The following is a 23,919-nucleotide window of genomic DNA, read 5'->3' as shown; positions in this document are numbered from 1 at the left end:
GAACAGCAAGTGCAAAGGCCCTGGGGCAGGGATATATTCAGCTGGAGCAGATGGAGCAGAGGGAAAGCACGAGAGTGCTGGGAGGGGAGGTTGGAGAGCCAGACTGCAGCTGGCCAAGACAGGGAATTTGATCTCTGCCCTGAGCAGGAAGGTGTCATCCAGAGGTCTGCTGTCCTGTTTTGGGGGTGCCCTAGGAGGAGGTGTGAGCAGGCTACTGCAACCATCCTGGTGAAAAGTCATGGCAATACAGGGAAGTGTTCAGATGCTGAGGGCAGGAGGAAGTGGATGGATGAGGGTGTTGCTGGGATTGAAGTGTGAGGGTAGGAGAAAGGAAGGTTTAGAGGACTCTGGGTGGGGCCGAGAATCTGAAAATATGGAAGGACAGGTCCTAAAGTGAGGCTCCTTTAAGCATCCGGTGGGGAGGCAGAGTGGACAGGTGGACAGCCTGGGCTCAGGCTGAGGTGGCTGCAGTGGCACTGAAGCCTCCCCTGGACTGTGTGAGCACAGTGCAGTGCGAGCAGCCCCCAGAGGAGTGGAAGACCTGCACCAGGAGTATCTGACCACCCACAGGTCCCCAGGGGACCAAAGGGACCTCAAGCCATGACACGGGGCCTCATGGCAGTGGAACCACAACACAGCAAAAGAAATGCAGGAGTATCACTGCCCTCCGCCGGCGGAGGCAATGATAACGCGTATGCTTCCTTTTCACACGAACAAAAAAGACCAAAAGACAAAGACCAATGAACGACGAACAATGAACGACGAACAATGCCCAACAAACAAAATGCTCTTTATTCGAGGAAGTGTCTGGGTCATATAGCAAGCATAAGCCAATCAGAATCAGCCTGAGATCAGTCTCTAGGCAGTTACAAGAATCACCTCATATACAGCAGCCAATCAGAGTTACTGAGCATGTGGGGAGAGCATGATAACAATGTAATACAATAAGGGCAACAAGAAGGCACGCAGCGAGCATGAGTCAGCAGTGTTAGCTGTTTGTTGCAAACCAGGGGCCCCAGACTGAGGTCCTCGATGTTGCAAACTGGGCCACCCCGACTCAGTGCCAGACTAGGGTGGGGTCCGCGGTACCCCGACAGCTCCCCCTTTCCTTTATTAAAAGAAAAGGCTTGAGACCATGCCTGTCTTAGGTTGAGGGGTCAGCTCATGTCCTTACCCGTCATCAAAGACTGTAGAGCATGCTACAGCTTCTGTCTTAGGTTGGTACATGGCCACCTCCTTCATTACCCGTCATTGACTACCGGTCCAGCATAGAAAGCCAAACTTGAGGGGAACTGCCAGCCTCTAGGGCGGTCATGGCCTGATGAAAAATAATCCGGTCTTTTTGTTGGGTGGCTCATAGTTGTACAACTACCAAGGAGGAGTAAAAACCCCAAAGTATCAAGGCTTGCCCACTGTTGTACAAAATTGAAAGCAGAAGAAAACCACTTAGCCGGCTCAGACATAGAAGAAATTTGTACCCTAGTAGAATTAACTTTGACAATTTCAGCCCTAAGCTGTGAGGTAAGATTATCAAATTGAGACGATCAAGTAGGCTGGCAATTTTCTAGATAACCCAGCTATGGTGCTGGAATTATCATATACAATGGAAGTAACACAGACAGTTCTTAAAGAGTAAACACATCCCAGTCCCAAAAGTTCTTGTAATATGTCCACTTGTTCTTGTAATAGGTCCACTCTCTGATCTACAAGGAGTATGCCTGCTGTTAGATGTTGGTTTAGGGTCTCTTTAGTCTATAAGGCTGCAGCTGTATTTTCGGCCAAGTGATTGTTGTTGCTGTCTGTATGGTCTGTATGGTTGCGTCAATGCTGCTGGTGCAGTGACTGCTACCGTGGCGATCACGGCCGTTATGATGCCAAAATCTCTCCTGTTTCTTGATAATAGTACTCTGTACCTGTAACAAAGACTGGGACTGGTAGGAAGGTAGGAACACACATTAAGACTGCCTGTGAGAACCTAGAAGCATTCCAACATTGAGAGAGATTGAGAGAAACATCTTTTTTGTTTGTTAGCTGAAACATAAAAGGGGAGAAAACACAAACTGGCGTAGGTGGAAACATAATATTTCTGGTTCTCCTAAGAGAGCAAAGAAAGGTTGTAAGTTAGTATATAAAGAGGAGGTATTAGTTAAAGGCAGAGGATATGGCCAAGCTCTAACTATAGCCCATAAGTTCCGAGTCTGGCTGTCCAGTTGTATCCTTATTGTTGTCGGGAATCCAGACCGGAGTTTGTTGATCCTGTGGAAAGACACAAACCGAGCCTTGGCTCCAGTAAAGAAAAATTTAGACTCTATAACGTAGTACAATACTCTAACAGTTTCTTAACCATAATTGTATAAACCCCTATTTTTTAAGACTAATTGTTCTAAAGAATAAAACTTAACAGACACAAAGTTAAGAGTAAATTAGTGTTTCTAAGAAATCCTTGTTATTTTACCATGTCATTTTACCATGTAGATTAAACTTTGGTTTATATTAGAACATTAGTAATTCACCTTAGGAAAAACCTTAAATAGCTTTAAATATTTCACATACATATAACCATCTTAGTTACATGCAAACTTGTTGAAACTTGCCCTTTACTTACATAGACTTTCTTAGCATCACACAAGCACTTTCTTAGCCAGAAACATTTCTTTTTCCCTTTTATTAAATATATTTCCATACCCAGAACCTTTTATTTTCTCTTTCCTATTTATTGACCCCTTTTTGTTCACATTCTGAAACAACTCTTATGAAATTTCTGAATTCAGATAAATTACTCTATTTTAATAAGACTAAATCTTTTGTTGTTTATAGTACTCTAATTGAAACACAGTTGAAACTTTTGGGACCCTTTGTATATAGAATTGCACTTGTTAGGACATAACTCTTAGTAACCTTGTTTTTATAGTAGTGAGGATACAAAGTAATTGTAAGCCTTTTTATTTACCAACCTATGAAAACACCAATAATGTTTAAGTATGTTACCCCATGTAATTTAAAGAGTTAAAAGTACTCGATGTTATTTAACAATTAGCATTTTAACTTTGTAAATTAATCAGATGTCTCTACAAAAACATTTGAGTAATACCATACATGTTAACTCTAATTCACTTATTCTGCAAAAACCAAGATATCAGACAAGTATCCTGAACAGTATTTGTTGTCTCTTTCCTGTTGAAGAAAAGTCCTAGAAACAATTTATATTAGACATTTTATTAACATCAATATTTTATTAGCTTGACCACCTAGAGACTTGCAAGTTATTTTCAAAGACATTTTACTTTTCTTAGTTTACCCAATTTGAATTGAACCTTTAAATCACGTGAATTAAAAGTATCTGGATCCATTTTTAAATTTTAATTTTAGGAGCGCTCAGTTTTGATACAGACAAAACATGACATCAGACAGCACAACATACATATAACACAAAATCAAAGGCCTTGAAATTTTATAGGTGAATCTCCATTGCAATGTAACAGATGTTCAAAAACTCTAGTTGAATCAAAAAAAAAATCATGAGCTCAAAAAAACATAATTAAAAAAGAACAAAAGTCCTGGAAAAATGATATGGCCGTTCCTGGTTAGTAATCAATTCAGGTTTGGACGCAGAAAATTGTGAAACAACTATCTCCCAATATTTGTGGGGACTGGGGCTACTATATTATACTCCTTAATAGGACATGCCACTGATGGTTGGGCTGGTTCTAAGAGCTGAGAGTGCAGGGTCACCATGTGTGGTGTGTGTTTGCCCCATCTCTTCTTTAGTCTACACAGTAAATCCTCCTCTTCATCTGAACTATCCTCACATCCAGTTTCATTTTCCTTGTCTGTCTCTGATCATATTGACGCCCTTTCTAATGCTTTTATTTCCTCCAAAACTTGACTTCCCTCTGTAAGGGGCTCAAGAAATTTGTCCTTATTTGTGTCTAGACACCCTCTCACTAAAGACCATATAGCCATAGTTCCATCAGGCAGTGGATCTTGTCGATCTGCCCTATGAAGATCCTCTCCAAGATGTTCCCACTGTGGAATATTTAATAATCCTTCATCTAAAAACCAAGGAGCTACCTTCTCTATTGTATCTAAAAATGTTCTAGCAGTTTTAATTTTTAAAGGTGTACCATTGGCCTGTAAGGGTTGTTGCATACGAACTTTTGATTTTTCAGACCCCATCTTGTACAATGTAAGCTGCGTTCCATGTGCTTATCTAGTCCTTGAACCACCTTTCCAGGGTGTAGCCGCCTTTCGCGGGCTACCTTCACTTTAATACCTTTAATGTGGACCGCCTTTCGCTTAGTCCAGGTAGCTGCCTTTCGCGTGCTACTTTCACTTTAATACCTTTAATGTGGACCGCCTTTCGCTTAGTCCAGGTAGCCGCCTTTCGCGTGCTACTTTCACTTTAATATGGACCACCTTTCGCTTAGTCCGGATAGTCGTGTACCGCGAACGTCAAGGCTGCCTTTCACCTGTTTACTTTTGCTTCTGGATAGTTGCGTACCGCGAACGTCAAGGCTGCCTTTCAAGGCTGCCTTTCACCTGTTTATTTTTTGACCTTTTTATAACCGGTTTAACTTGTTAAAAAATTTTAAAATATCTTACCTTGTTTTCTTTATAAAGTTTTCAGTTTCCCGGGTTTTGGCACCACTTATCACTGCCCTCCGCCAGCGGAGGCAATGATAACGTGTACACTTCCTTTTCACATGAACAAAAAAGCCCAAAAGACAAAGACCAATGAACGACGAACAATGAACGACGAACAATGCCCAACAAACAAAATGCTCTTTATTCGAGGAAGTGTCTGGGTTATATAGCAAGCATAAGCCAATCAGAATCAGCCTGAGATCAGTCTCTAGGCAGTTACAAGAATCACCTCATATACAGCAGCCAATCAGAGTTACTGAGCATGTGGGGAGAGCATGATAACAATGTAATACAATAAGGGCAACAAGAAGGCACGCAGCGAGCATGAGTCAGCAGTGTTAGCTGTTTGTTGCACACCAGGGGCCCCAGACTGAGGTCCTCGATGTTGCAAACTGGGCCACCCCGGCTCAGTGCCAGACTAGGGTGGGGTCCGCGGTACCCCGACACAGGAGCTTCCAGGAGCCCAGGCAGGTGAGGACACAGATACCCAAGCCCAGAAAGCACACAGCCCTCAGCCACCTGGGCTGAGCCTGGAGACTCCCATCCAGAGCATACAATGGTGTCACCCTGAGCCTTGGGATCTGTGGGTCTGGGAGCCCCAGGGAATGGGTACAGAACTGCAGCTGTGGAGACCCAGAGGCCAGGCATGGAGGACACACCCCAGTCCCTCCCTGTCACCCCCACCTCCCTGCTACCTAAGGCAGGCTGATCTTCCTCTGGGGCCTCCTTGCAACAGGAGTCCTCACTGGGGGTCTCCTGGCTGGCTCACACCTCCTGGGCATCCCTATGGGTGTGGAGGATCTAGTGGATGAGGCCCTGAGGAAAGCCACTGTCAGAGGATGTCCAGGAAGGGAGGACAGGAACCAGCTGCCTGGGGACCAGCTGTGCTCAGGCCTGCCAGGGACGCCACCTTGAAGCATCCCCCAGATGCCACCTGAGTCTCCCAGAGCCTCCAGCGTGGACTGTGACTGCCCCTGGCATCAGCACCGAGAGGGGAACCTTTGGAAAATGTCAGGCTTCCAGTGTCCCCAGGGCCAAGTGACAGCCTGGAGCACAGTAATTGCCTCAGGAACACCTCAAGATCCAGGGGATGGTTGATGGAGAAGCTGCCCTCCCACAGCCCCAGATCCAGCCCCACCAAGGACACACGGGCCGTCACCACCACTCTGCCACCATGCCAGGGGTGAGGAGGGAGGTCCTCTTCTGCCACCCGGGTGCTGGATACCAGGTCATGGGGGGATCAGGCTCCTCCCCTGCCCAGTGGACAGGGCCCCCAGGGTTGCCCATGCCTCTAGGGGCAGCCACCACCCCACTGCCCCCAGCAGGGCTCCCCTCACCCAGCCACTGGCCACTTACCAGCGCCTCTTGGCCGCAACTCTGGAATGCCTGGAAGTGCTTCAGGATGCCCAGGTCACCCTCACTGGCAATGCTGCTGCAGTTGACCTTCAGGATGCACTGGCCAGCACTCAGTCCTGCAGCCTCAGACTTGGAGCCTGAGGACAGGAGTAAACAGGGTGTGGTGGGCAAGGCAGGCTGCCAGGTGAACTGCAACCACCCCAACTCCCTAGACACCCAGGGTACCTCCCTCCCTGGAGCTGATGGATCCCTCATGGGCAGCAAGGGAGCTGGCACCCCATTCAGCAGAAGAAGTGGCTCAGAGAGGGGGCAGCTAGCCAAGGTCACATGGCAGGGGCATCCCGCTCTGGACCCAGGCTCAAGTCACTAGAGCTTTGTCTCCTTCAAGGTCCTGCATGACCTTGTGGTCCTGGACCAGGGTCAGCCCTGTGTGGCAGAGGAAGCAAGGCCTCATGGAGGAACAGCAACCCCCTAGGTCTCAGGGTCAGAAGCCATAACTCGAGCCAGTGCTGCCAGTCACCAGGTGCACATCGTCCCTCCCATGGTTCCTGAGCACCAGGCCTGCCCCTAGGGCCTCGGGGTTGATGTGACATGCAATCTCTGCCTTGGCAGGCAAGGTGACAAGGGCACCCGGCTTATGGGCTGGGTCACACCCTGCTCTCCACTGTCCTTCATCCAGCACTACTCAACATACTGGGCTCCAGGTCCTCATCTCCAAGACAGGACATCAACACAACCACTCATGGGGTTCCTGAGGGATCCAGGGAGTTGAAAAGGGAAAAGGTTCACCAGCAAGTGGCTCTTGGCAAGGGCTCAGGAAACACCAGTGCTTTGCTATACTTGACTGCCAGGCCAGGACCTGGACTGTCCCCCAAAGGCTTGGACCCACCTGGGTGCTTTCTCAGAGAGGGTGGAAACATAAAGAGGGGGCCAAGGCCACACTGCCAGTCCTTTCTATTGTGAGACAGGGTCTCACAAATCTGCTGAGCTAGTCTTACCTTTGTGATCCTCCCATCTCAGCCTCCTGAGGGACTGGGATCACAGGCATGTGCAGTGCCCAGCCAACCTTTCCTCCTATGAGTCGATGGCTCTGAGTGTTTCATCATAGCAGGTGCAAAGATCACTGACACCCACTCACACTATCGCAGAAGGCTCCACATGCACTAGCGCCATCGGGACTGAAGGGCCACCCTGAGCACTATGGGATGCCAGCAGCATTCTGGTCTGACCCAGATCTAATGACAATCCTCCTCAGTACTGCCAGATGTCATGTGGAGAAGGAGGCAAGTCACCCCCAGTCAAGAATCGCTGCTTTAAAGGTAAATGACCCCTTCAAAATGACATTGACTTTTCAGGAGCCTTCTGTCATGATTTGCACTTTCTTAGAGAACAGATTCTAGAAGCATAACTCTAACCTCAAAAGTGACAATTAATCTTGAAACTTTAAATGGGGACTATGTGTACAATGCTGGCCCAGCACTGTGGACCTGCTTGGTTTCCTCTCCAAGGCAGAGGGCCCCTGAGGCCACAGAAGGCAGTGCAGGGGCAGAGTCCTGGAGTTGGTGGCCTGGGGCTGCAGCTTGCACCTGTGGGACAAAGATTCACATTTCTGGCTCCTCTCAACAAGCCCAGTCTGGCAGGAGTGGGCCCAATTTCTGCCTGGGAATACGGAGCCTGAAGGGTGTCAGCTTCTTCATGGAGGGACAGGTGCTCTCTGCTGAGCCATTCTCTCTGCTCACTGCATCCCTCTGGGCTCACTCCACCCAGGTGTGATCAGTGTCTGAAACCTCTACTTCAGGAAGGACACAAATGCCATGACTCACTAGCAAACCGAGCCAGGCAGTAAGGGTCCAGGCCACTCGGAAATTGTATGATGCAGACAGCCTATCCCCAGGGCTGCTGCCAGTCAGCAGGGATCCCACTCACCTCTCCCCATGGCATAAAAACAGGGTGGGGCAGCTCCCCAGATCTGGAAGCACAGGGCCTCAGGGTGGTCAGGATCTTTGATGGTCCTGAAGCAGGCACCAGGGACAGGTAAGGCATAGGAAAGCAGCAACACTTCCCACAACCCAGGGCCACCTCGGGGCCCTGCCTCTGAGGCTTCTGGGAAACTCAGCCCAGGCTTGGCACTTCCACAGGAGGAGAAATGCAGTTGACCAGAGTCCACACCACCAATCCTGGGCCTGAGAGTTCCAAAATTCCACCAGGCTGCCCACACCATTCCCTATCCCAGGAGCCCCTGGTGGCCAGACCAGTACCCCACCAGCAGGTGCTGACTCACTATGGAAAAGGCAGGGTGAGAAGTGGCCCAGCTCAGCTTGCTGCTGTCCCCAGAGAAGCACCCAGTGGGGCTCCTAGTGAGGGGCTGGAGAGGCCTGTTGCAGCCACACTGAGGCCCGCTCCCCACCATGGCAGAGAGGGTCATACCTGCCAGGGTGGGTGGTGGGTGTCCTCTGTCCAGGACACCCCTACCCAGGATGTGTCCCCAGTCCTGCCTTCATCCCTCCTGTTCCCACCTGCTCAATGAAGCAATCCCATGATCCTGTGCCCCAGCCCCAGGTGCTTCAGAACTTTGTAGAGATGGTCATGCCTGGTGCCCTCTGCCACTGGCACAGTCAACCACACAGGGACCTGACTTCCTGAACCAGCTCGCCTTTGACTGAAATAACCACATTCAAAATACCCACACTCCCACAGGGGAACACTGGCCTTGAGTAAAAGGGAGACTTGGACAACAGGTGCGTGATTTGAAAGTAGAGGACTCGCCCTCAACCTCGACCTACCCCACCTGCAGCCACCGAAACCCAGAACCTCCAGCTGTTCTCCAGAGGGCTCACATGGGCACAGGGCCCCCACAGCCGGGCCCCCACAGGCTGGCACCCACTGCCTGGCTGTTTTCCTCACCCTGTCACTCGGTTGCACCCCTCAGCTTCCTTGCTGGTCCTCAAACATGCCAGGGACAGCCCTACCGCAGGTCTATGCACCTCTGTCTGGAACTTCCTCCCCCAGAATCCCTGCAAGGAGTCCCAGTTCCTGGCAGCCTCTCTGTGTCCACCACACAGCCCAGTCCACTCACAGCTCTGTCTGTTCACAGCTCACTAGTCGCCCAGCTTGGGACATATCTCACACCCCTACCTGTGTACTTTTTCCCTTACCCTGTCCCCCAACTTGATTGGAGGCCCACAAAGGGTAGAAACTGTGTCCACACCAACAGGTCCACATGCCCAGGGCCTGAAGGCCCCTAGGCACAGCCAGAGCTCATGTCCCATCGTGGCTGCAGGGACGGGACACCCACAGGGCCACCAGCTCTTGCCCCACCAGCACCCCAGCACGGCACCTCCTCAGCACACCAGCAGGTTTGGGGGACACTCACTATTAGGCCTTGGTGGTGCAGGGGGCAGTGGGAGCAGAAGCACTTGTTGAGGAGGGACTCCACCTTGGAGAAGGGCCGCAGCAACACCAGGTCCTTGTTGTTAGAGTACATCTTCCTGCCCTCCAGCAGGCCAGTCATATTGGGGACCACAGAGCAGATGGGCATGTGGTTATTAACCATGCTTTCCACAGCGAAGGACCCTCCCTGTGTTCATTAGGACAGGGCAGCCCTGCAGGCCACAGCGGCTCCCCTGCAGAAAGCACTGAAGGCACAAGTTCTGTACAGCAGCTGCGGAGGGTGGCCTGACTGGCGGGGCCAAGCTTGGCATCCAACGGGGTGGCCACCTGGTGACTGCTCCTCTCATGGGGGCTCCTGGCATGGCAGGTGCAGCCCCACCTCCCACCCAGGAGAAGCTTTGACCTGGGTCTCAGTCCCACCTCCCACCCGGCCCTCCTCCAGCCCTGCCCAGGAGGCCCTGCCTCCTCCAGGGCACAGCAAGGAACTCCTACTTGAGCTGCTGCTATTTGAGTTTTTTATCATCAAAGCTCTTTGGTAAACTACCTCAGAACGTGAGCGTTCCCAGTGCCTCTGTGCAGAGCCAGCAGTGGGCGCCAGTGGGCCACGCAGGAGCACACTGAGTTGGGGGGTGCCCTCCCACTCCCTGGTACTTGCAGGAGTCCTGGGCCCAGTTTCCCCAAGTAGACGAGAGAAGCAGCACCGATGTCCCCAGATCTGCCAAGCCGCCCCCTCCCACCTGCACACAGCCCCTGCCAGCAGCCAGGAGGCCTCACCTCTGCCAACGAGCCCCTCTGGATTAACTTCACCACCATGCCCTTGTTCTTCTTCTCATTGTTGAAGCCGTAGTCTTCCTCCTGGGGCAGGATCTGAGGGCCCGAAGCAGACCTGGTGAGGCACCCCACCCTGACCCCATGGCACTGAGATCCTGCCATCTCCTCATGTCCCAGGGCCACTGGGAAGGGGTGAAGATGGGGGGTCTGCAGGACAGCAGCCAGACTAGAAGTGAGACCATCACCCCACTCCCACCAGAGCCTGGTGTATTCATCCAATCTCTCACCCCTTCCTCCCGCCAGCCTAGGAACAGTCTCCTTCCTTCCATGTTACTGTCTCCTGTCCACTGGCAAACCATAGGTGCTCAATAAATGACTTAATGAATAAAACAGACCCAGAACATAGCCATGGATGTGGAAAAGCAGCTCAGAGAGCAGCAGCCCCTTCCTGCTGGAAGAAGGTCCTGGGGCTCTTTGGGGACAGAGTCCCTGCACCTCATATGTGCTAGGTGCTGCACAGGGTGGGAGATAGCTACTGGACATGGCAGACTCAACGGCCCTGCCCACTGCAGCTTTGCAGCTGATGGTCACAGGGGGCCAGACCTTGGCACGGAGGCATGTGCAGCCCAAATAAAAGCAAAGCAGCTACAGGCCAGGGCAAGGCGTGGGGCCACAGGGCTGCCCTGGAGCAGAGAGCTGGACACCACAGTGGGGGAATGCACCATGCAGCAGGCCGGAGTGCCACTGCCCAGTGAGGAGCAGGACCAAGGTGACTGGCATTGAGATGGAGCTGGGGAGGCAGGGTCTCCCAGGCCACTCAGCTTTTGCAGCCCACCCTACATGTGCTGGGGAGCCCTGGAGGAATTGGGGGAACAGCAGCCCCCACAAAGAAGGCAGTGGGCATCTTCCCATCCGGAAGACCAGCTCCACCTGGGCGGGAGTGAGGGACCCATTCTGAGCTCCTGTCCACCAACAGCTGAAGCCACACATTAGGAGGGGCTGGTGTTCACCAGCGGGCGGGCAGAGAACAGGGCTGTGGGGCTAGGTGGGCACACTTTCTGCACAGTTGTGAGACCTCCGGGAACTGCAGACAGTGACAGCCACTGAACACTGGCAGCACATGTCAGGCCAAAGGCCCTGGGGTGCAGGGGAGTGACTTTGGGAGGCCACCCCTGGGCTCAGCACAGGCTGGGCATGCAGGGAGGATAGGAGGAGCTGGAAGGCCAGGGTAGGTGCTCGGCAGCCCCAGCGTGAGTGAGGAGGACACTTGGCCAATGTAGTGAACTTGCCTCCGAGCCACCTAGAATCTCCAGGAGTGCTGGGAAGGAAGGAGGCTGACTCAGCCCTGCTCCAACCAGCAACCAGCAGCCACTTGGCCAGGATATTCTCTACAAGCTTGAAGTCACTGCAAAGCTGTTTGTTCTTGCTGCTGGTCCCCTCCATCTCCTCGTCAGCATGGAAGTGGAAGTACAGAGACTCATCCTTGAACTTGCTCGCCTACAGCACTGCAGACCTAGACACACAATTGGCACTCAGACTCCCCACCCACATGTCAGCCGCACTTGCCAGCTGGATAGCACTTGGATGTGTTTCCTTTTGCCCAAGCCCTAAATTTTGTTTTGTTTTGTTTTGTTTTGTTTGCAGTGCTGGAGATTGAACCTAGGACCTTGTGCTTGCTTGCAAGGTAAGCACTCTACCAACTGAGATATCTCAACAACCCTCAAGCCCTAACTTTATTAGAATGGAATCACATGCCAACACTAACCTACTAGAATATCTCACATAAGGAGCTGGATTTCTGCCTTCTCTTGAAAAAGCTGAACCTGCCCCACATGCTCTATAGAACAAACCAGGGTCACAAAAATAAACTGTGTGGGACTGGACAGAAGAAAGCAGGCACACAGGCAAAGGAGAAGAATCACTTAAGGGGACTGCATGTCCAGGGAACTCAGGATGTGATAGGTGGTAAAGTATTGTGGAGATCAACCCTGCAGAAGGGACTCTAACTCAGGAAAGAATAAACCAGATCCCTACCTCACACCACACACAACAGTGAACTGGGTGGAAGACCTGATGGTGAACAGTGAAACTAAAGCTGACCAAGCAAATGCTAGCTACCTCAGGGCTAATGCAGGTATCAGAAACAAATCAGGGGGTGGCAACTTGAGGCTCCAGGGCCATGTCTGGCCCACTGTCTGTTCTTACAAATAAAGTTTTATTGGAAACAGACCCATCCATCTGTGGACATAAGGTCTGCAACTGGCAGCTCTCAAGTCACAATGTCAAAGTTGAACGTGTGTGACAGATGTCATAAGGCACACAGGGCCTAAATTCCCACTATCTGTCCCTTTACAGAAATAATTGCTGATTTCTATACCAGAAAGAGCCAGGAAAATGAATAGGCATGACCAGTATGCAGCCTGACCCTTTTGGCCTGTGGTCCAGCAGACACCTACATGCCAGGCACTCGAGGGTGGCAGGGTGTGCTTAGCTCTTCTACTCCTTGGGCAGATAGAAAAATTTTGCATCCCTTTAACAGATGGAAAGACAGACTTAATAAATATGCCCAAGATCACAGAGCCAGCAGTCAGCTCTAGGACCCCACCCAGGCCCCTCTTTCCCTGTGCTACCCTCCAGGTCTATCAGTGGGGCTGGTGAAATACACACTGGGAAATTAAGGCTCAGTAAGGTTAGGGTGGCTGCCTAAGGCCAGCAGGTTCCTGAGACAAGGAGAACCAGCTACCTAGACTAGAGACATCTCATCCCTAAAGACAGGGCATCAGGTGACTGAAGGGAAGACAGAGGAAATGTCTCCTCCTCCTGGTCCCCAGGACACTCACCAGGACCTTACCTGTCTGGCCACCCTATCACCTCTTTGGAGAAAACAGACACATGAATTGCCACTTTCCCAGAGTTGGGGAGCCAGGCTCCAGGGGGCCGGCTGGTTTGGCCTCCACAGTAAACATGAAACTAGAAGATTCATGGAGTGTGAGGAAGAGCTTCAGAGCTATGGCCAGCTGACGGATCTGTGAAATGCCCTGGAATTCCTCAGGACCACGAGCTCAGCCAGGTGAGGCCCAACCTCCACCTCTCCATGGAGGTCACTGGCCAGGCCTTGTGAGCCGCACACCTGGTGTCTGATCCCTGCTCAGCCCCTTGCTGACCACATGTGTGTCCAGCCTCATTCACATGGAAAAGAGCACATGACTTTCCAGCTGTGAGGCTTAGGGTGGACCAACCTCTGGGTGCCTCCCTGGGACAGGTGGCTCCATGCCACAGGAGGTCTCCCAAGGCCCCCTCTGTACCCTGCCCTGCATTCTGCCAAGGCCACAATCCTGGGATTTGGCCCTTTTTCCTATTTTAGACTAATTTTAAGGTTGCAAGAGGGGCAGGGAAACAGGGCCTCACCCTGCAATTTTCCCCCAGGGCCCCAGAGGGCATCAAGACTGCCTGGGCGCCACCATGCGGAATGTCCTCCCTGCAACCTTCCCCAAATAGCATTGGGGGTGAAACCCAAATTATCCCTCACCTACAAACAAGAGTCCTGCCCAGCTGGCTGGTGGGAGAGCAGAGCTGGTGGAAGGCCCCACAGGGACTAGGGTGGCTCCTGGGAAACAGTGAGCCAGGGCAGCAGGAAGGAGTCCTGCCCCACAGAACCATGGCAGATGTCAAGGCCTCCAGCAGAAAGCTGAGGAAACTGGGGCTAGAGGGTGGGGCCCAGCCTAGGGGATCAGCAGAGGCAGCCCCACCTGTAGTCACAAGGCAGACCACAGGGCTGGAACAACACGGCCCACAGCTTTTTCCTTAAATAAAGTTTTATTGGCACATGGACATGCCCACTTGTTTGCACATTATCTGTACCTGCTTTTGTGCTACAAAGGCAGAGGTGAGCAGCTGTGCCAGAGACCTTGTGACCCCCAGAGACCTCAGCACTTACCCCCCAGCCCTTCACAGAGCTAAGAGTACCAAGCTCTGAGACAGATCAGAAAAGCAGCATCTATCAAGATCCCTGTGAGGCCCTGAGTCTCTTGACCCAACTCTTCTCCTACCTCTGCTGCTACCGCCCAGCCCGAGCCATGACACCTCAGCCCTAGACCTCCTTAAGGTCACTACCTCTGCCTTCCCATAGACCACACTCCACCTGCATGACACAGAAGGATCTAAAAGACAACCATATTACCTTGTCCCTCCTGTCCAGAACATTCTGGGACTCCACCTCATTTAGAGTAAGAGTCCAAGATCTCTCACATGCCACCATCCTGGAACATTCCAGAAGACACACTTCTTTGTGTCTGACTGGTACACACATGACTGTGACCTGTCCTGTTCACTGCTGCCTCAGCACTTAGCACCAAGCCTGGAACACGGTCGGCAACCAGCACAGTATGGAAGGACACGCAGGCTTGGCTGCAGGGAGAAAAGGCCCCTGAACCCCGGCCCCACAGGGAATGGCGCAGGGGGCTGGCTGGTAGCAGGAGCCTCACTCTGGTGCCAGGAGCAGAAGCTCTGAGTGACAGGCAGGGCAGACAGGGCATGCTGGGGCACAGGCCCAAGGAAGGGTTACCACCGTGCATGAAGCCATTGTTGCACAGGCCCACTCTGAGCACCACGGCCTCTTCCTGCATCTGGCAGTTCCCCTGGTGGGGAACAAGAAGGGGACAGCGGCATCAGGTGAGTTGTCAATTCTGAGTCGTAATCCCACCCAAGGCCACCTGTCCAACCTCCACACACGCCACCTCCCTTTAAGTCACCTTTCACTTGGGGCATTGTTCCTACAACTGAAAACCTGCCAAACTGGCACCATCAGAACCAGGGACATGGGTCCTCTCAGGGTTGTCAGGGAATGACCCACTTCCTCCCACAGAACCCTGCCCCCTGTACCACCAACCCCACAAAATTATCCAGCATCATTTCTGTTGCTTGCAACCCAAGTAATCTCAAAACAGTTGGCAAAGGGAGAGTGTGGAAGGGTAGCAGATGGAACAGCAGGGACAAAGAAGCAGAGGAGGAAGGAGCTCAAAACCACAGGAGAAACCAGGAGCAGCAGGGCCAGCCAGAGAACAGCCAGGCCAGGGCTGTGGGGGCTGGGAGCCTGCGGTGAGTCCCAAGTGCTGGGAACAGGGCCTACAGAGTCCACTCAGCACTGTGAACTGAGAAAGGGGCTGCCAGTGGGGGAGCTCAGATGCTGGCCAGAGGCCCCTCCAGCCTCCCCATCCAAACCACCAGCCCAGTGAGCAGCAGAGCATTCTGCTGCCCCTCCCTGTCGGCAGTCTGAGGGTGTGAAGGGCAATTTCCCAGGTGCAGGGGACAACTACTCTTTCAGAGGCTGCTGCTGCCAAGCACAGGTCAGACCTTGAGCAGAAACTGGGTCAGCTCTGGCCTCGAGGTTTACTGAGCTGCTGCGGTGCTGACTCAAGAGACAAACTGCTCCCCATGTACTCCAAGTCAGCCAGTAGCTGGAGAGCCAGTGAGCCAAGAACCAGGCCAAGTAAGGCACCCAGAGAGGCTGCATCTGGAGCAGCCACCCCCAGCTGTGTGGAAGAGCAGGAGGGACAGCTGGGGCACAGGTGGTGCAGGCCCAGTTCAGCAACCTGGGAGGCCAAGCCAGCATCTGGAGCCCACCTGGCTTCTGAGGTGCTCATGGCCTGGACCCCCCCATCAAAGGACCTGGGGCAGGTGACAAGCAAGGCCCTCACCCCAGCAGAGTGGACTCAGGTTAGAGTGGCAGGCCCTGGATTCCTCATCTGGATAGCAAGCCCGCCATCTCTGGTTGACAGCCACTACTGGTGGCGCTTTCTCCCCTCCAGGGTGAGGCACAAGCTGCACCAGGCTCACCAGGGTCCTCGGCCCTGTCTCCCCACTTGCTTGCCCATCCTCAGGCTCCAGCCACCTGGTCCCCTGCTGCTCATGCCACATACCCAGGGCCTGGGGCCTTGCTCTTTTCTCTAGGTGGAGTGTCCACCCCGGGCTTTCCAGGCCTGGACACCAGGTCGCCTGCTCCGAGTCCATCCCCTAACTTCCCTAGAGCATCCCCCACACCCTTCCCAGCATGTCTTCCCCAGGAACACTCAGCTCATCCCTCTCAATGCCAGCACGTTATCTACACTGCACAATCAGAAATGAATGCCTGTCTGCTCTGTTTAAAGTCTCTCTCCCCTGAGGGGTTGGCACTGTGCGGGCAGGGGCCTGGTGCCTTGCCCGTGCACCCTCACCACCTAGAAAAATTCTATCCCTGGACTTGCATAACACGTGGAAGCATGTAGCAGGAAGGAGGGGAAAGGAGGAAGGCAGGAGTGGGGCGAGGCTGGGCAGCTGACCCTGAGGCCCCCTCTATGTGGCTTCTGTGCCTCTAAAACAGGAATCATTGCATAACAGCCCAGAGCTCTTGGCAGCATGAAATGAGCCACTTCAGGGGGAACCCCTGGGATGGAGGCAGCAGAGGTACATCAAATGCCACCATGGGACAGTTGGGGAAAGAACCTCAGCATGAATCTGAGGACTCTATAAACATGCTAGATCCCGCTCACTCCTGATCACCTGTTGGTCTGGGTGCTCAAGCCAAAGGTCATCACTCTGATCGACCCACTTTATGGGGGGAAACTGAGGCACAGGCAGGCTGGGCAGGCTGTCCCAGGTGCACTGAGGCATGAAGGCCTTTCAGGGCAGGGTTCTCCCCACCACCATGTCATGGCTGGGGACACAGGTTCAAAGGACCTGGGGCAGGTCTGGTCTGTGGCCCAGAGCTATAGCCAGGACTCACATCCCCGTTCAGCTCTCCCACTCCAGCCCTCACCACCCACACTGGGAGCACTGCTGCCATCAGCACCCTCCTTCTGTCTGGAAGAGTGGCAGGTGGGCTGATGCAGTCTGCCGGGTCAGTGAAGGCGTCAGCACATCTGTGCTCTCCGTGCCTGGCTCCACAGCCTGGCCCTGCTCTCTCCAAATGCATCCCACCACCCCTGCCCCCACTGGGTGTCCTGGAGCCCAGGCAGTGCAGCGGCAGGAGTGAAGGAGTGTGACCTCCGCCCTGCTCTGGCTGTGGCCCTGGTAGTCAGTTCCTGGATCTCTCTACAAGGTCGGGCCCCACCCACATTTGTGTTCAGATTTGGAATCTGTACCAGAGGGGTCCATGTGTGGATCACCAGAGTCCTCGTCGGTACAGAGCATCTTACAGTTGAATTATTCTGAGACTGCTATTGTTGCTTTTAACAGGAAAGAAAAAATATCAGGCTACTATCAAAAGTCACACTTGGTCAGAGTGTACCTACTGGTATGGTAATTTACTTTTTACTATAGATTGGCTTTGCACAAGAACCAGAAAGACAACTTCTCTTCAGACACCAGTAACAATTCATAGAGGAACTATATTTCTTCCTGTACTGTATTTCATCTTTTACTCCCCAAACAGCTTTTTAACCAATGACTTTCAAACAGAGGGTGTAAATTATCAAAATCACTTAGGGGAATGTCCAATTCTGATGGCAGTTTGTTATTATATGAGGGGAATCTATTGGGGGTGATGTAATAAGAACCACTATTTCAGTTCCTTGTTTTAAGTATTCTAATTGAGAATCACAAAGCTGTATTAAGTGACTGCCAGACACAGAGACAAACAGATCCAACATCTTAAAGGAAGTAACTAATGATTCAGTGAAAGTCAGTGTGTGAACAGCTGACTCCCACAAAGCAAACTGATAATTTGCCTGCTGACTCCAAAGCACTGTACTGAAATGTTTTATCAGGCCATGTCTAGGACCTTGGTCAGAAGACCTTGTTAGTCCCAAGGTCAACCATGAGCAAAGAAACAGAAAAAAAGGTCCATGTACTATGGATTTGTATGCAGCTCACCATGATACAGTGTGATAAATGCTGTAAAAAAAGTACAAACAACGATGAGGTCTGTGTTTGTACCCCCATCCCCATGATGTCTAACTGAAATTCTAACTCCTGAGGTGATAGTCTTGGAGGTGGTGTCTCTGGGAGGGCTTAGGTTATGAAAGAAGAGTCCTTTTAGATGGGATGACTGCCCTTACAAAAGACCCCAGAAAGATGTCTCCACTCTTCCACTTGGTAAGGTAGCAATGGGAAGAGGACATCTGCCTATATGGAAGGAAGGGTGCCTCACCAGACACCCACTCTGTCAGAGCCCTGATCTTGGACATCCACCTCCAGAACTGTAAGAAGTAAAGTTCTGTTGTTTGTGAGTCACCCAGTCTACAATATTTTGTTACAGTAGCCCATGTGGACTAAGGCAAATCTAATAAACTGAAGAAAAGAAAAGAAAAATTAATTTTAGGAAGTTTTTCCAAAGGGGAAATATCAGGTAGACCTTAAGGCATGAGCACAATTTTGCAAAAATGACAGAACTCACAGTGTGTGCACCCATTCCACTATGGACACGGTTTCATACCTCACATCTACTGACTACTTTGACCTCACCAATAAACTATGAAGTAAAGGCTGCTGTTGTCACTCTTTCATAGGTAAATAAGGTAAAATATTAAAGAGTTAAATATCTGCTTCAAAGTTACATACAGAGTTGTTAAGTGGCAGAGCCAATATCTGAATCCATTTTGCCTGACTCTAGAACCTGGGCTTTTAAACCACCTTTCTAACCCACTACCTTCCAGCAAACAGGTGATAAAACTGACAGGCTTAATCTGGGTGGAGATGATACAAAGCTAATATGATGGACAAGGGCATGACTGGAAAGGGTCTGTGATGCAACTCTCCTGTGGACAAATTGAGGTCTTAAATCAGTGTACCAGTGTGATTCAATCTATGTTTTAGGAAGACATGTAAGGTAATTCTTCAATATAGGGATACTTCTCCACAGAAGGAGGAAAATTAAAAAGAAATTAAAATTTTCACCTCACAAAACTGGAGGTGCCAGCTAGACAGTAAACAGCTAAATACAATTTGCAAAATTTAAAGTGAAAAGATCATAAACCTGTATATAAACCTGTATATAAATGTGCACAGACAAAACAAAATATAGACTGATGACTGATTTTTATCCACTTGATTTAAGCATGTTTTATAAACAAATCAAACATGTAACCTACCTTGCATAAGGGACTCAAATGAGTCCATGATACTATGGCCTTGGCAAGATAGCCAATATTTTCTGTCCCTTTTTATACCTCCTGCCTTAGTTTATGTCAATAGTGAAGTGGCCATATCAGTCTAAAGTACCAAATAAATACATGAGTCAGCAAACAGAGATTTTCTTCCCTCTCATTCAAATACAAACACTTCACATGGATGGAAAAGAATGTACCCATCCAGCAAGGAACCACCACCAACCTACACCAACAGCCCTGAAAAATATAAGAAACTTTGTTCCAGAAGAAATTTACTCTAAGGAAATATTATAAAGTGAAAAGGGAAGAATGTTTCACACAATGATTTTTAAGAGAGAATGATTTACAACAGAAGAAAAGAGAAATTCTAACAGTCAGATAATAGCTGTCAACTATGTGAATCCACTCAATGGAATACTATGGAGCCCTTAAAATTATGTTCACAAAAACTAAATAATAGTTTTGAAAAGGGTTTGGGGCATAGCTCAGCAGTGAAGTGCTTGCCTGGCTTGTAAGAAACACCATACACACACAATAAAAAAATGTCTTTGTAGCCAAGCTTGGGAGTGCACACCTGTAATCTCCACAACACAGGAGGCTGAGGTAGAAGAATCACAAGTTTTAAGTCAGCCTCAGCAATCAAGCGAGACCTTCTCCTCCTTCTCAAAATAAACAAAAATAAAAGGATTAGGTGTTATAGCTCAGTGGTAAAGCACCCATGGAGTTCAATACCCAGTACCAAAAACTTAAAATAAATAACTTGGAGAAAACTATAAGCAAAATATAAATGTAATATATAACATGAACAACTATGTGCATATACTAAAGTAACAGAGGCTGAGTCTAGAAGATCAATTCTATTTTTCTAAACATTTCCAAGTTTTTGAGTGAAAAATTATAATTCTTTTTTTAAGTCCGTCTATGCCAACATTTGATAATTATAAAACACACACACACAAAGCAATTCATGAGCTAAAGACATGTATACATTCTACTCAGAAGTCAGGTTGACATCCCCTGTGCTCCAGTTCTGGAAGTAATAATGATGCAGCATAAAGCTGGCTTCTAATTCAGAATCCTTTCCCATGCAGTCTCTCCCAAGAGGAGGATTTCTATTAGGTCTGCTAGAAGATGTTCTTATAATACCTAGAAGATATCCTTATAATGCTCTTCCTTAGATATGGTATTATTTATTATTTAAAAGAAAAAAAATCAAGGAATTTTTAAATACTTCTAAGAGCTGTGTAACCAGCTTCATATTTAAAGAACACCTAATTAGCCATGGCATTCTTTCCACCATGGCCTCATCAAATAATGAAGCATGTAATTTTCCAACTGTGTGAGTGACAACAATACACTCTCCACTACTCCACACCTTACAGATCCCTGCTTCCCACAGGAAGTTCTAAAGGACAATTATTCCAGCTTGAGTCTGAAGGTACAGTTGGCCCTCAATGCCCTGGGGATCTGTACTTGTGGATTCAACCAACAGTAGATAGAAAAGAAAGAAAACACTGTATATACATTCAACATATATATGTTCCCTAAATGATACAACTATTTGCACAACACTTACTTTAAATGAGGTGTCACAGAGATGATTTAAAGCATAGGGAATGAGAAGCATGGGTTACATGCAAATTCTAGGCCATTTTATGTAGGGACTCAGGCATGCATATTTTGGTATCCTTGGGAATCCTGGATCCAACCACCCACAGATACCAGGGGACAACTGAAGCTTTAAGATAAAGATGAGTGGAGAGGAAGGCAAAAAATGACCAACACTCTCTCAGCTTCAGCAAGAGACTGTTTTATGATTCTTGCACTGGCATGGAAACCAGGTAACTAGACAGAATGAATGAGTCCATTAAATACTGAGGACACAATTATTCAGTAAGATAAAACATGGATCCAAAATATGACTAGGGAACAAAAACCAGACTCATACCTTATAAAAAAAGGCAACTGACCAAAGATGAGTGGCCTACAGTCACTGAAACAAGGGGCTCACCTTTCCCCTCACTTGTTCTTTGGTTCACTACTCTGACTTAAATAAGGGTAAAATATCATGGCATAAAGATCAAAATAATTAAGAAACAAAAACTCATGTTATCAATTAATTTGCTTTGAAACTGTTTAACAGCTGGATAAGTTATTCAAGAAAAACAGACAACTTCATACTAACTCAATAAACCAATTGAACACATATACCCAGGCTTATGCCAGGGAGCTACCTTCTTAAACAGATAAGACTGAAAAAGCATGCCTGAGCTCCTACAGCAGATGAACAAGGGGGCTTAACTGTGCTAATGAGCCAACTATTGAATTTTGTAGTTCAGTGTTTTTACAACATACAACCCTTCTGCCATATGCTTGCTAGATGTCATAGAGATGTAAAACACCTCAGGGTAGGAGGTAAGTTGCACAAAAGTGATCAGTGGTGATATTAATTAGCACTGAGGAAATGTATATGTGATCTAGTCTAGCATCCAATTTTAGAAAGGGTTCAAGGACTGATGAAGTTAATTCGTGACACCTAAGATACTTAAATTAAAACATCAAAAAGGGTCAAAGGGGAACAAACCAAGGCACCTGTAATGCAACTTCCATTACTGCTTGATTTCACTTAGGTACTGAAGTCAGTTGTGTAATTCTAACAATAGGAGAATTGTCAAAACAGATTATGATTCCCAAGGTTTTTTCCAGAGACATCCTAAAATTCCTGACACTCACAGAAACCACACACTAACAGAAGACTATACTAGAATGGGGATTCTCACAGGACTGCATCTTGCACTCAGTGGTGGAACATGTGACCCAATTCTGGGTACATGGGATAATGGTTGGGAGTGTACACTTTCATTAAGCAGTTCAGCTATATGATCAAAAATTTATTTTAACAAAAGAGAAAAAAGAAAGTTTTCTTCCCATTCAGTTCCCCTTTCTGCTAAAAATTCAAATATCCTTTGAAATTCTTAATGCATAAATTACTATGACAAAATGCTCTGCTTTATTCAAATATATCCAAGAGCAATTTGATTATGATTCTTTTCTAGTATACAAATTGGCACTTGGAAAAAATAAAATGTCTAGAAATCAACATTTAAATAACCACTGGGGGTAGGGGATGTTAAGATCAGCTAGATATCACCCTATGTGACAATCAATGACACCCGGTTTCCAACCTGCCAAAAGTTGGAGTGGACTAACAATTGTTCACTTGACCACCTCCAAAGCAGCCCTATTCCTGAGTAGTAAGAGCTCCCTCAAGCTATGAGCTAAAAGAAGAAAGTTCTCCCCTGCTTTTAGAAAACTAACCCTTCAGATATAGGTAAGCACTGTCCACAGAACCAGGAGGACCTGTACCATAAATCTAGGCCTTTGGTGCCTTCGATGCCAAGTTCAGTCCACTCCTATCCCATAACTTCCCTACAGTGACAGACTTACAGATCAGAACTGAAACAACAATGCACTGCTCTGCAAAGGTCTGAGAATCCAAGTTCTCCTCTTGTATGGGTTTGACATCTAAGACACCAACTAAAACTGAAAATATTATCTAAATGCTTACTACCAACATAAAAATGTACAAAATGAAGAGGAGAATGATACCTTTCCTACCACCGCCATGCTCACAGAAATAATGTGTACGTGAGAAGCATGGGGAAGCATCTAATAGGGTGTCCTGGGTAAGATCACAGCTGTATGATTGGGCTGCTCATCTATGGAGGAACACATGTTCAGGCACAATGGCCAACAGACAGTGCTGTTTCCTTTGCTACCATTGCATTCCATGAATCCCCAGCTTCATGTTGCTCATCTTGCAATGGAAATCTAAATGAGTTCAATTAACTATCAACCAGTCATCCTATGGGATATGAAAAATGGAATAGATATTCCCAAGCAGCCTCAGTAAAAATCAACTGCTGCTTTGGAATGCATTATGATTTAACCAAGAAATTTTTTAACTACTTCTATTTCTCTTAGAATGATAATAAAGCTGCTATGTAGACTAAGAAGACAGTAAATTTGACAGAACTGCCTGATGTAGATTCAAAACTTGCTGTGGAAAATGATGACCCCCATGTCATCCTGATTTTCACTTTGTACCACTTCAGTGCTGTAAATCAATTAAGATCTCAAGCAAATTGAAAAGGCTGGTAACGATGTTTTCTCTGCCATCTTTGTAGAGTCCACATTGTACACAACTTACATGATTTATAAAGCTTCAGCGATGCCTCCATTAGCCTTGTAAGATTACACAAACGAGTTCTTTTATACACACACAACTTGGCCTTAATTATGGAGGCTACTGCAGCTTAAATAGGCTACTCTAATTACACTCATTTATTCTTTTTCCACTCTACCAAGTTATTAAATTTTATCTTGATCCCAGAATTGCTAAAAATAAAAATTACAAACTGAATTTTTTTAACTAAAAATGTAGTAAATGTTGCTTGAAAAATGAGACTTACTTGCTCTTAATGTTTTAATGAACCTAACAGGAAAAAATTACTTAAGTCTCAAGAGGTCTAAGAGGTTAACATATTTAATTACCTAAAAACTGTCATTTCTCTAATATACAAAGATCATCAGCTCTGAAAAGGAAAAGAAAATGCAAAAGGAAAAATGTATTTCATTACATACCTATGGTCATAGGGGTCAAAACTAAATCAAG

At 48.5% G+C, this 23,919-nt stretch overlaps 1 protein-coding gene across 1 annotated transcript in view; it reads right to left on the bottom strand.

Annotated features, from left to right (window-relative positions):
* Positions 1-23,919, bottom strand: part of LOC124973929 (phosphatidylinositol 3,4,5-trisphosphate-dependent Rac exchanger 1 protein-like) — a 45,457-nt gene that overhangs the window by 19,751 nt on the left and 1,787 nt on the right. The window contains 7 exon segments of the mRNA XM_047537561.1: positions 6,001-6,137; positions 7,927-8,012; positions 8,646-8,659; positions 9,368-9,511; positions 10,165-10,257; positions 11,524-11,666; positions 14,726-14,798. Of these exon segments, the coding sequence (XP_047393517.1) occupies positions 6,001-6,137; positions 7,927-8,012; positions 8,646-8,659; positions 9,368-9,511; positions 10,165-10,257; positions 11,524-11,666; positions 14,726-14,798 (690 nt within the window).

Source organism: Sciurus carolinensis, unplaced genomic scaffold (genome assembly GCF_902686445.1).
Source record: "Sciurus carolinensis unplaced genomic scaffold, mSciCar1.2, whole genome shotgun sequence".
NCBI classification, from domain to species: Eukaryota; Metazoa; Chordata; class Mammalia; order Rodentia; family Sciuridae; genus Sciurus; species Sciurus carolinensis.
This window is presented reverse-complemented; position numbering and strand designations above follow the sequence as displayed.